This window comes from Gossypium raimondii, chromosome 2 (assembly GCF_025698545.1).
Source record: "Gossypium raimondii isolate GPD5lz chromosome 2, ASM2569854v1, whole genome shotgun sequence".
Taxonomy (NCBI): Eukaryota; Viridiplantae; Streptophyta; class Magnoliopsida; order Malvales; family Malvaceae; genus Gossypium; species Gossypium raimondii.
In genome coordinates, this window is record NC_068566.1 from 12,960,330 (window position 1) to 12,973,590 (window position 13,261).

General features: G+C 33.6%; 1 protein-coding gene across 4 annotated transcripts; it reads left to right on the top strand.

Annotated features, from left to right (window-relative positions):
- Positions 1-3,730: 3,730 nt before the first annotated feature.
- On the top strand, positions 3,731-11,116 carry LOC105778053 (uncharacterized). 4 transcript variants are annotated; one of them, XM_012601635.2, is made up of 15 exons: positions 3,735-4,166; positions 5,478-5,871; positions 5,952-6,129; positions 6,212-6,351; positions 6,430-7,648; positions 7,743-7,846; positions 8,012-8,156; positions 8,457-8,525; positions 8,651-8,696; positions 8,799-9,169; positions 9,354-9,433; positions 9,565-9,700; positions 10,127-10,316; positions 10,438-10,520; positions 10,795-11,116. In XM_012601635.2, exons 1-15 carry the CDS (start codon positions 4,061-4,063, stop codon positions 10,927-10,929), a joined length of 3,396 nt encoding a protein of 1,131 aa, XP_012457089.1. In that variant the 5' UTR covers positions 3,735-4,060; the 3' UTR covers positions 10,930-11,116. The 4 variants fall into 4 exon arrangements, 3 of the variants coding, with proteins under 3 accessions (XP_012457089.1, XP_012457114.1, XP_052481939.1); XM_012601660.2 differs by lacking the exon at positions 3,735-4,166 and having other exon boundaries at positions 5,723-5,871; positions 5,942-6,129; XM_052625979.1 differs by lacking the exon at positions 3,735-4,166 and having other exon boundaries at positions 5,723-5,871; positions 6,005-6,129.
- The last annotated feature ends 2,145 nt before the right edge of the window (positions 11,117-13,261 follow it).

Sequence of the window (13,261 nt, forward strand, 5' to 3'; positions counted from 1 at the left end):
ATTATAAGAAAAAGGACTTGAATTACCTTGGCAATTTGAAGATAAATTGTTCTGAAATATGAAACCCTATCTTCTTTTATCTCTTAAGAACGAACGGTGGAGAAGAAAGAATTATGACAATTCTCCATCATTTCTCCCTTTTATACCATGATTAAGCATTATTAATTTGGTTTAATTTAAGTAAATTTTACTTTAATTAATCTAATTAACCTTTTAAGCATAACTTAGTGGATTCATCCATCATTTCCCACTAACATACATTACAAATTGGTCCAATTACTCTTTTGGTCCTTTAGCTAGTTAAAATTTATAGTGTTTAAACTTTTATAAATTTTACAATTTAGTCATTGCACATTAATTAACTATCAATCGGCAAAATTAAGAAACCAAAATTTAATATATTTTTATACTAGTCCATAAATATTAAATGGACTCGGACATTGAAAATAGAGTTCTAAAATCATCGATCTGATACCACTGAAAAATAGGTTGTTAAAACTCTCTCCCTTTAAGAAATTTCGTCCTCAAAACTTGTACTTGAGAATAAGTTAGGGTATTATGATTTCATGCTGTCTTCCGGTTCCCACATAGCCTTTTTTGTGCCGTGACAATGCCATAATACTTTCACTAGTGATATTCGTTTGTTTCATTTTTCTTTTACTTCTCGAGCCAAAATCTTAACTGGTTCTTCACTATACATCAAATCAGGCTATAGTTTAATTTCATCGGGAGATATCAGGTAAGAAGGATTATATTGATATCATCGTAGCATCGACATGTGAAACACATTGTGAATCTTTTCGAGTTTCGGAGGCAAAGCTAATCAATAGGCTACCAGACCAACCATTTTCTAGAATTTTATATGGCCTTATAAATCTCAGACTAAGTTTTTCTTTTCCACCGAAACCAGAACTTTCTTCCAAGACGAGACCTTCAAAAACACTTTATCATTGATCTAAAATTCAATATCTTTTCTTTTCAAATTAGCATAAGATTTCTATCGATCTAAGGCAGCTTTCAAACAATCCTGTATAACTCTGACTTTTTCCTCTATCTCTCGTATCAGATTAGTCCCTGCCAACTTTCTTTCACTCAACTTTGACCATTACAATGGAGTTTTACATTTTAGTTCATATAAAGCCTTGTATGGTGCCATTTTGTTACTCGACTGATAGTTGCTATTTTATGCAAACTTAGCTAATAGTAGAAATTTCACCCAGTTACCTTTGAATTCAATAATACAACATCACAACATCTCTTCAATTATCTGAATTACTCGTTCTAATTGTCCGTCAGTCTGAGGATTAAATGTTGTACGGAATTTCTGTTTCGTGCCTAAAGCTTCATGTAACTTACCCAAAAATCTAGAGGTAAATCTCGAGTTTCAATCTGAAATGATAGATAGTGGCATACCGCACAATCTGACAATCTCAGAAATATAGAGTTCAACCAACTTCTCGAGTGTATAGTCAATTCTAATAGGAATAAAGTGTGCTAACTTGGTCAATCTGTCAACTATTACCCAGTTTCTATCTTTCTTTTTTAGTGATAAAGGTAAACTTGATACAAAATCTATAGTAACTTGTTCCCATTTCCATTTTAAAGTCTTCATAGGCTGCAATAAACTTGACGCAACCTGGTGTTTGACTTTAACTTGCTGACATATCAAACATTTTGCTACATATTCTGAAATTTTTTTTATTCCCGGCCACCAAAACAATTGTTTCAAGTCATTATACATTTTGTTATCGCCCAGATGTATCGAGTAAGTAAAAATCATCGATAACATCTAGCTAGTCCCAGAAAACTTTGTACCTCTGTAACATTCTTTGGTAGTTTCCAATTTACAATTACAAAGATTTTATTCGAATTAACTTAGATACCTTTAGCCGAAATTACGTGTCCCAAAAATTCTACTTCTTGTAGCCAGAACTCTCATTTACTGAATTTTTGTATCCAAGTGTTTCTTCTGCAATGTCTGCAATACAATTCTTAGATATTGATCATGTTAAGTTTCATTCCTCAAGTAAATCAGAATGTTGTCAATAAACACAATAACAAATCTGTCCAAGTACGGCTAAAAAATTCGATTCATTAGATCTATAAAAGCGGCTGAGGCGTTACTTAGCCCAAACAACATTACCAAAAATTCATAATGTTTGTATCGAGTTCGGAAAGCAATCTTCAATACATCTAGCTCTTTAACTCTAATATGATAAGCTTGATCGGAGATGAGTCTAAGATCTAAGATTTAAGATTTTGGAAAATGCAGTATAGCCAGGTCATTTCTGACACCTTCACCTAAAAAGTCGAGAGATCTCCAAAGTCATTTATCCACTTCTTCAGGTATTTCGAGGAAAGAGATGCTAAGATGTAATACTTCGCGACTCCAGGTTACGTTCGTAGTTAACACAAGGAATATTCGCAATGTGGATAGAACATTTTACAAACATTGTGGGAGAAACCACATAAGTGAGTGTAGGTTGAAAAGGAGCCTGTTTAAAATACAATTCCAAAGAACATTTAAAAAGAGATTGCCAGAGAAGAGAAATGTCTAAACAGAGTTACCAAAGGCCTCAAGATACGTGACTAGTACAAGAAGTGTTCGAAACATGAATAAACCAAATTGCGAGCATTGGGGTAAAAATCACTTTGGAGAGTGTAGACTGAAAATGAGAACTTGTTTCAGATACGACTCCACTGAACATTTTATGCGAGATTGCTCGAAGAAGTCAGATGTTATCAGTGATCAGGCTGCTAAGTCGATGCCAACTCCGCAAAGAGGTAAAACGCTGGGAATTGGTAATAATGCCAGAGCCAGTTAAGGTGGAATTAGAGATGTGACTGTGAGATTTGAAGCTCGTACACCTGCCAATAGATTTTATATGTAAACAATATATTAATTGTATAAAAAAACAATGGGAGCAACTTAAATTAAGATCATCCTAAAAAGCATAATTTTTTGACACCAATAAAATAGTACCACATCATCAAATTTTAAAGACATACAAATATTACTATACACTCATCTATATATGACCGTTTTTCTAACTTAATTTAACTTTAATTAAATTAAGAGTTAAAATTTTGAGAAAAAGACAAATATGTTGGAATTATAGTGTAAAAAACCATAAGAAAAAATTAAAACTTAAAATAAATAATTGAAAATTAAAAGAAGAGATCAAAGAAAAATTGAAAATAAAGAAAACTTTTAACCATCAAATAAAAAACTAGGAAATTGAAAAATTATAGTCACCACAAATTGTATCATCAAACTTTGTTAAGTGATTAAAAAAAAGAAATAGAGAACAATTTAAAATGAAAAAAATAGACTGTCTAGAAATTAAAACTTTTAAAAGATAATTGCACAAAATAAAAAATAAAAATTGAGAAAATAAAAATAATTATAAGATATAAAAAATATGTTCGTTTATTTTTAAAAATTTAATTATTTTAAAAAATTAATTAAAATTAAATTAAATTGGAGAATACAGTATATATATAAATGAGTGTCGTTATCTTTAAAATGAATAATGTGATAATATTTGAATGGTGCTTCAAAACGAAACCTTTTAGAATATTTTAATATAAATTATTCTCAAAACAATATATTAATTAACCGCATTATGTTTTTTTGAACCTTGATTAATCGCATTGTTAACCAAATTAATCCCAGAAATATAATCCTAAGTCGAGAAGATTATAACAGAAAAAATAATGAAAGGTGTAGAAAACGTAAACACATACGCGAAAGCTAAATCAGCGTCACTCTAAAACATAACCTAACGGTTCTCGTCTTGAAATTTTCCATAATTTTTTCTTTCCTTCCAAACACTGCCTTTCCTTTAGTTCCTTCATTTCATTTTCCCTTCACATTCTTTCATTCCTTCTTCTTCCGCTTTTCTACCAATTGGTTCTGTGTAAGCTTTGTTGTGGCTGTGGTTTGCAGTTTCCATGAATACAGAGATACAGAAAAAGGGGGAAAAAAACAATGATTCGTTCGATTGAGAGATGTATTCTTTGATTTGATTTGCTAGTTTTTTTACTTGGCGAGCAAAAAATGGACATGCCAAAGCAGGTGACGGTTCGTGACTTGGTGGAGGAAGCCAAGAAGCGGATCGTGATTTTAGCTATCTGCGTCGTTGGATTGTCCTATCTCATGTCACGTTAAGTTCTCAAATGCTCTTCTTTCTTTCTTTTGTATTTTTCATCTACTTGCTACTGAATTTACTATATACTTTTGATTGTTTAATTATTCCTTTTGATCTTCGAGTGTAGCTTGATTAATACTTTATTCACTTACTTACTTGCTACTGGATTTACTACATGATTTTGATAGCTTAACTTTTAGGTTGATCTTCAAGTTTGATTGATTAGTACTTTTATTCAATTACTTGTTATTGAGTTCAGTTAGGATTTTGACTCTGTTCACTTACTCTTTTAAAACTAAATTTTTAGTAACTTTAATTTTGCTTAGTCTCATCGATTACTAATATGAAATCGGACCGGTTATAATTTATGTAGCCTGCAGGTTGTAGCATTGAAGTTTTATTAAACTTCGGTTTCAAATTAAAGTGGCACCAGGATTTCAAATAGTTATTTTTTCCTATTTACTTGAATTGATGTTCTATAACCTACCAGTTTAGTCAGTCTTGCATTCGACTGTCTAGGTGATGAATTCAAGTTGCAGCCACCAAGTATTTAACTATTGTTGAGGTCACTCAGTTTGAAACTAGAACTTTAGTTAACATCATTTATGTGATCAAAAGTTTTACACTTGTTAAAGAACAAAAAAAATTGCACTTGCTGGTGTTTCACTTCAGTTCCTTAATGTGAAATTGCCATGAAATATAGTCATAAAGAGAGAGCACTAGTTCCTTTTCCTTTATACACATTACCTGCCAGTTCAGTGTAATGCTACCAATTAATGGTGCCACTTCATTGATAAAATAGTAATCATTGTACAGATTGTTACAATTAGGGTAAAAAGAACCAATTGTTAAGAAAACTATTTGGTTGCAGCTTAATGTAATGCAGTCAGTGGATTCTTTCACTGTACTAGTATGATTAAGAATTTTGATTTTAATTCTGTTTTGTTTCAGTTGTTTGGAGTTTCACTTTCTTATGATACTCTTTACCCCTCTCTGGACCAAGCACACACTAGTGCAGTCTGTCATGGGTTATTAAGTCAGTTTCTTTTTTTTCTTATGGACACTTAGATTTGAATACTGAACAATGTAGGCACTGGGGGGATATAACCCCAGAGATGAGCATTATATGGCATGATTCATGTAACTGACCTCAATTAGGTGGGATTAGATTTCTGTAACCATGAGAAATTGAAACATATCAAGTTCCTACCTTAAAATTTTCTTTACGTGGAATGATTTTTAAAAGGAAACTTTCTTTACATCATTGCCACTATATTTTGTTCATCATTTTAAAATATGCTTACTTTTTCCTATTTCTTATATCAGTGACAAGTTCCTCAGTTTTGGTTAATCTGCCTGCTGCTGCCTCCTTAATCGTTCTCCTACGATACATTTCGATAGATTATGAAATGCGGAGGAAAGCTGCTGTATACAACAGAAAATCTTCATCTATGAGTTCATTGACTCCAAAGCAACCACCAGAGCGTCCTAAAGTTGTTGATCGTTCTGATTGGAGAAGGAAAGTGAATTCTCCTATTGTAGAGGACGCAATAGATCACTTCACAAGACATCTTATATCTGAGTGGGTGACAGATCTATGGTATTCTCGTTTAACACCTGATAGGGAAGGCCCAGAAGAACTGGTGCTGATCATAAATGGTGTTCTTGGGGAGCTTTCAGACCGCATGAAAAATATAAATCTCATCGATTTACTCACAAGGTATGAATTCATTCCTCCACTGTGTTTGTTATGATTAAGACTGATTAAGAGGATACTGATCTACTTCTAGGATGATGCAGGGACCTTATTAATCTCATTTGTACTCACTTGGAGCTTTTTCGTGTGAATAAAGCAAAAATTGAAAAGCAGCAATCTATACCGCTGACTATCGAACATCAAGATGCTGAAATAAGACGTGTTATGGCTGCAGAGAACAAACTGCACCCAGCTTTATTCTCTACTGAAGCTGAGCACAAGGTTTTTGAGTTTTTCCTTCGACCTCCTAGTTCTACCAACATAGTCTATCTGTCTAACAGTACCTTATGCCCTGTTGTTTTAGGTGTTGCAACATTTGATGGGTGGTTTTATATCTTTCACATTCAAACCCGAAGATCTGCAATGTTCTTTCTTTCGGTATGTTGCCAGGGAACTTCTGGCTTGTGCAGTAATGCGACCAGTCTTAAACTTAGTGAGTCCAAGGTGATCAATCTTTCTATTATTCTTGACTTCATTCATTAATATGCTATTGTTCTTGAGCATCTTGAATTTTGGTGATAGGTTTATAAATGAGAGAATTGAATCTGCTATTATATCTATGACCAAAGCTAAAGGAGTCGATGCTGCAGAAGGTGCATCTCAATACAAATCAAATGGCTCCTCAAGGATCCCTTCTGATCATTTTTCTAAGTTTCTAGATCCTTCTGTAACTGGTGTTGAATTGGTACAATTAAAAACTGATCAGTCCAGAGCTGCTGGAGGCACCACTGCAACAGATAACCTAAACAGAGCACATCTTATGAAGGATCCACTGCTTTCCATGGATACTCGATCTTCCCATTCTTGGAGCTCTGTGCCTTTGAACTCTCAAACTAGTGCTGGAAAAGGTATCGAGCAACATCGTACAGGAGGAGAATGGGGTGATATGTTAGATATCATTTCCCGTAGAAAGACTGAGGTACTTGCTCCTGAAAATTTTGAGAACTTGTGGACAAAAGGGAGAAACTACAAAAAGAAGGAAAAACGATTGATTGAGCAAGTTCCTCAGCATAACTCTGCTGGGAGCCCTGCTACAGTGGATCATTCAAAAGCAATATCTAAGACAAGAGAGAAGTGTCCTACCAAGCTTAACACATCTGATAGGTGTGCAGCTCAATCTACATTAACTGATCAGCGCAAAATAGAAAAATCATTCCTAAAAGAAGCTAGCAATATATCGTACTACTCTTCAGTTGCATCTTGTCAGGAAGATGATGAACACAGCCTTGTTGATTTGGAGGAGTTTGAATCAGAAAGCAGTGATTCTTTTACTTCAGAAGAAGAAACAGGAACTGTGACGGGTATTGGTTCTCCAGGAACCAAAGTTTGGGATGGCAAGAGTAACAGAAATCTGGCAGTTTCGCATATTCATCATCCACTTGAAAATCCTGAGGGCCATATGGCAAAGAAGGCTGGTGGAAGGCGTGTTCAATATCGAAGATTAACCAGAACCCCATCCAGCAGAAAAAGATCGAGATTGACCTGTCAGAAGTTGCCTGTCTGGCAAGAGGTGGATAGGTCTAGCTTTATATCAGGGGATGGACAGGACATACTTAATTCGCCGAATGGGCATGAGAAAGCTGATGACTCCAGCAATGATTCTGACACTGAATTCTTTGGTAGACTTCACAGTGGAGCTACTGCTTCTTTGTCTGCTGCTTCTATCTCTAGTCATAGTTTGACTATTAATTCCTTGCAAAACTCGTTGGTGGTAGATTCTTTCTTTAAATTGAGATGTGAGGTACTTATTGATGATCAGAACAGACTTCAGTATTCTTTCTTTGGTGGTAGATTCTCTTTTTACATGATTAATGCAATATTATTTCCTTTGGCAGGTTTTGGGTGCAAATATTGTGAAGAGTGGCTCCAAAACATTTGCTGTTTATTCCATATCTATTACAGATGTAAACAACAATAATAGCTGGTCAATAAAGAGAAGGTGCTTAGAATGTGCTTTCTGGTCATGCACACCCATGATGCATTCTATATGGCATTCATTCTTCATTGCATAGGCACTTTGCTTGGAGTTTTTAACAATTGCAAATCAGTTATACTTACTTTTCACCTCCATCATTTGTTAATCATTTTAGTTGTTTTCCTTCAGATTCCGACATTTTGAGGAGCTGCATCAACGCCTTAAACAATTTCCGGAGTATAAACTTCACTTGCCACCAAAGCATTTTCTCTCAACAGGTTTGGACGTTCATGTAATACGAGAACGGTGTAAATTGCTTGACAGATATTTAAAGGTTAAACACTTAACATTTTTCTTTGCCAATGGAGGCATATATGTTGACTGAAGTTATTCAAACTGATATTTTACATCCATATTGAGGTTTCTTCCTAAAACATATTTTGGACTGTTTGCTTGCTAGTACTTCCATCTATCCAAAGTGCAAGTACGAGATCTATCCATGTTATATATGAGAAATAACTATAATTTTTGTTTGTTTGTTTTGAAAGTAGAAATAACTGTAATGTATGCTATATACAAGTTTTGCTTTATCTGACTACGTTTATAGTAATTATCAATATTTTTGCTACTTCAGAATCTCCTGCAGCTTCCTACTATTTCAGGATCAATTGAAGTTTGGGACTTCCTAAGTGTTGACTCCCAGGTGAACTTCTATTTTCTTTTTCTAATGGAAAAATAGAGCTTCTCTCTCTCTCCCTGGGGAAGGGTTTAGTCTCAGTTTCTTCCCTTTTAAGCACAATCTCTTATAATATACATTTTGTAATGCAGACATATGTATTCTCAAATTCTTTTTCTATCATTGAGACATTGTCAGGTAATTCAGATTTAGTTTAGCAGACCATGCTCATAGTTTGGTTTTCCTTTCATTACCTGTATTTGGCTGATTCCATTTTTCGTGTTGCTTGGAACTTTCTAGTTGACCTTGACAGTAATCCATCTGAAAAGAGCGACAAGGCCTCAAGTGTTTTGGTGCCTCTGGCGGGTCCTTTATCTTCTAAGAGAGAACAGTTAGACACTGAAAGCAAGGAATCTGCACGGCAGATGAAGCCAAATCTTGCAAGGGATGGATTAAGAAATGCAAAAGATATGTCTTATCCTCCAAAAGTTCTCACTAAAGAACAGGGTAACTCCATTGACGATTCAGGCAGTAATTCTGATACTGGAGTGTCAAAGATTTCATTTGTAAGACACACGGGGAAGAATGTTAAAGGAAAAGTGAATGACAGAATGGAAGATGCTTCTGAGTTGGTTCTTGATGCTGTTTCGCACCCAACCGTTCCTACAGAGGTAATCAGTTTAAGGTCAAATATTTTATTTCCTCTGTGTCCATTTGTAGAACTAAAATGGTCCTTATAACCTTGCTTAATGGAATGTAAAACTTTCTTGTCTAATATTTAGTATTTGCGAACTGACTTGAAATTGTGAGGCTTCTTGGCTCTTCAGGGGTTTAACTGAGACATCTTTTGTGCAGTGGGTGCCACCAAATTTAAGTGTCCCCATTTTGGATTTGGTGGATGTCATTTTCCAGCTCCAAGATGGCGGGTGGATCAGGTACACAAATGGCTTGAGATGAACTATTAACATATGTGTCAGCTTTATATTTTGATCTTCAGCTTAGCACTGTCGCATCTAGTTCTAACCAGATGCACATGTTTTATCGTTTTTCTGTATGTGCATTTCAGGAGGAAGGCTTTTTGGGTGGCCAAACAAATCCTACAACTTGGAATGGGTGATGCTTTTGATGATTGGCTGATAGAAAAGATCCAGATGCTGCGCAAGGGCTCAGTTGTTGCTTCAGGAATCGAGCGTCTTGAGAAGGTATTCGTTTGATCTCAGAAATGATATTTCTTTTGAAAATTTTAGCAAATGGAACGGGTAATATCTTTTAGATCTATCAGCGATGTAAAAGAAAATCTCATTTTGACCAAGTTTGCTAGAGGATTTAATGGAAGAGGCAGACCAGCTCCCCGTGATATAAGCAGACTGCCTCCTCATTTGTACCAGAACAAATTATGTTATTTCTAGTGGAATTAGTACATACATCTTAGCCTAGATCTCTATCTTATCTGTTGTAGTCAAGTTGCACCATTTTTTCTCTGTATTTCCTTGATTTTCTTAACATTACTACTTTAATCCTTGTTTTTGGGGACTTGAAGTAGTTTGTATTAAGATGTTTAGAATTCTGAAATGGAAGCACCAATTTTATGCCTGTGCGCGGTACTAATATATGTCATTGTCATGCAGATACTTTGGCCTGATGGTATATTCATAACCAAACATCCAAGGCAACAACGTCCGCCATCATCCTGTAGCCCTTCCAAGGCTTCACCTTGCAGTCCGCTACCTCCTGAAACATGTTCACCTAGATTGAGTGATGAGCAGCAACAACTAGAAGCAGAACGTCGTGCAAAATTCGTATATGAGCTAATGATTGGTAATTTTGTTTGTCATGAATGTTTCTTATTAATAATCTGCAATTATACAAGATCCTGTGTTATTAAAATGAAAATTTTCAACCTAAAGGAAAGTAAATGAACTTGAATTTCTTGATACAGACAATGCACCAGCTGCCATTGTGGGTCTTGTTGGTCGCAAGGAGTACGAACAATCTGCTAAGGACCTCTATTTCTTCATTCAGGTAATTTAGGAGATAAGAGACTTGGAACACGGTCTTACTTTCAGAAATAGCACTTCATTTAAGTTAATTAATGAAACACCAAACTAGATTGGTGCAACTGTTTAAGCTGTTAAGACTTGAGGGACACCTTGTTTCCCATTTGCCCATATTGGAAGCATATCTAGTATGTCTGAGTAACAGTCTATTTGAGCGGATGGTAGACCTTATAAAACTCATTACAGTTGGTGATGGTTCATAGCTTAACGAATTTGACTTGTTCATATCTTAATTGCAGTCTAGTGTTTGTTTGAAGCTGCTGGCATATGATCTTCTTGAGCTCTTGCTGTTGTCTGCATTTCCAGAGATGGAGTATGTATTCAAGCAGTTCCATGTAGAAAAACACAAGTTTGGTGAGTTTAAAGCAAACTAAGTCGCATTTTGATATAGACAAGTCTGGCATCATTAAATCCTTCCGGATCATACTCTCATGCCCATCCGGAGACAAATACTTCAATTGTATCGTACGCCTCCAAATTCTGCCTTTCTTTTTGTCATGGAAATTGTAAGTAAATCTTGAAATTATATGAAGGGATGGAAATCAATCAAGCTTGCATTTATATTTGTTTCTTTATTTTTTAGGTTCAGAATTTTAATTTAAAGTTATAAAACTTTGTTTATTCATTTGTTCATGAATATTAACAAATATTTTGAAGATTTGAGAACAATTTAAAAATATTTTCATGAATATTTAACAAACAATAAATTTTGTTCAAAATAATAATAAAAATTTACTAGAACTTATATTATCAATAAAAAATTTTAGTAAATCCAACAATAATATTAATTATTATATAATGATCGAACAAAAATTAATTAAATATATTTATATTTTAAACGTCAAAATTATTTATTTATTTATTTATTTATTTTGATTAATGAAAATAAACCAACAAAATTTGATTTGTTGATCAAACATTCTTCTTCCTCTCAATTTAACTCTGCTGTCCATTAATTTTTTCCCTATTCTATGCTAAAATATGCGGATATCCTCTATTGCCTTAAATTATAGAGATTATTATATGAACTATTTCTACCATATAACTAGTTCGGTTAATAATTAATTCAAATTACTATTAATTTAAAATTTTTACTTTTAACCAAATCGATTTAATTTCAATTAATTTAGTTGGTTTTGAATTTTGTAATTTTTTTTTTGTTAAAACAAGTTTAAATGTGACAACAATTACAATGGTGACGGTTTTTTTTTTCTTTTTTAATTCAAAGAAGTTCCAAACATGAAAGGGAAAAAGCAATACTCTGGCAATACTAAATTAAAAATATTACATTCAAAACATAAACACACGCTAGGGTTCACAATCATAACATGAAAAGGAAAAAAAAAGCTATTGAAATGAAAATGAAAAAAAAAAAAGAAAAAAGGAAAAAGAAAACAAAGCTATTGAAGGCCCCCAAAAAGCAGTTGAAGAATGGAGGGAGAGTTCTCATCGGCTTGATTGAAAGGGAAAAACTAAAAAATTGTGTGAGATTGAGGGTTTTCTTATGTTGGGTGTTTTTGTTATATTTTAATTTAATTTATAGGGTAAATTAACCCAAGGTCGTTAAATTATTAATAAATTTATGTTTTGGTCACTAAACTTTAAAAGATTACAAAATAGTTATTGAACAATTCAAAAATTTCATTTAAGTTGTTGAACTATTCAAAAGTTTTTATTGAAGTCATTGAATTATTGAAAGTTTTTATTTAAGTTACTAGATTGTTAAGTTTTTTTTTAAAGTCCGGAGCAATGATTCGACGATCGGTATGGTGGAAAATAATTATTTAGTGAAGAATGATAATTGTATATTGTTGGAAAATAATTATTGAGTGATGAATGATAATTGTGTCTCTTGGTTTAATATTGAATTTTTTTCATTCATTGTCTCTATTCACTCATGTCTATTAATTTTTCAACAAATCTCTTCATTCATTTTCTCTCCTCTATATAAAGCCAAGTTAGGATATTTCAAAAACATATCATCAAAAACTATCAATATCAAAACTTCCTTCTAAATTCATTTCTCCTGGTAATAGAGAAAGGCAAGATTGTGTTCGATTGATCACTGTTGTTGTACTACTACTGTGATCGTTTGTTGTTGTATCCTGGGAGACAGATGTCCAACGTTACTCAAAGCATCAAGGAGAGGACGAATCTGTCTTAAGGAAACTGTTTATACCCTCAACAAAGTTCTTCTTCTAATTTTTAACTTTGTCCGATTACAGGTATTATGTTGTGTTACTGCTACTATGTTGTTTTACATTATTATTGTTACTGACATATTAATACGACATACGATATCAGATTTTCTTACAGATCATCTACTTCATCGTCTTCCTAATTCTTTATCCCAAATTTTCTGTCAAATTAAAATGTTAGGGTTTGATTTTGACTCACATTTTTTTTATAGAAATTGAATCTACAGATGATGGGTTTTGAGCCCCTAATTGACGACAATGATGATGGATCTTAGCACAGGGCTTTCACCCTTCCCCTGCCCCCCTCCTCGAGAAATTTTAAAATGTTCAATCTTCTTTTTGAATTGATTTATTCAAAATTATATAGCATAGTTTGGTTGGCAAAATTAATGAATAAAATAGAGTTTGGTTGTGGTTTGCTATTGTTGGTTGATATAATTTCTTAATGTGCAAATGAATATCTTTTTTCCAATTCAACATGTCTCACTATGGAAATTTCAAGCAAGTT

Excerpts from the sequence above, each read along its gene's own strand:
- LOC105778053 (XM_012601635.2), top strand. The coding sequence starts at position 4,061 with ATGGACATGCCAAAGCAGGTGACGGTTCGTGACTTGGTGGAGGAAGCC. Across the intron at positions 8,157-8,456 it reads TGCTTGACAGATATTTAAAG|AATCTCCTGCAGCTTCCTAC; the intron begins GTTAAACACTTA and ends TTGCTACTTCAG. Across the intron at positions 8,697-8,798 it reads TATCATTGAGACATTGTCAG|TTGACCTTGACAGTAATCCA; the intron begins GTAATTCAGATT and ends GGAACTTTCTAG.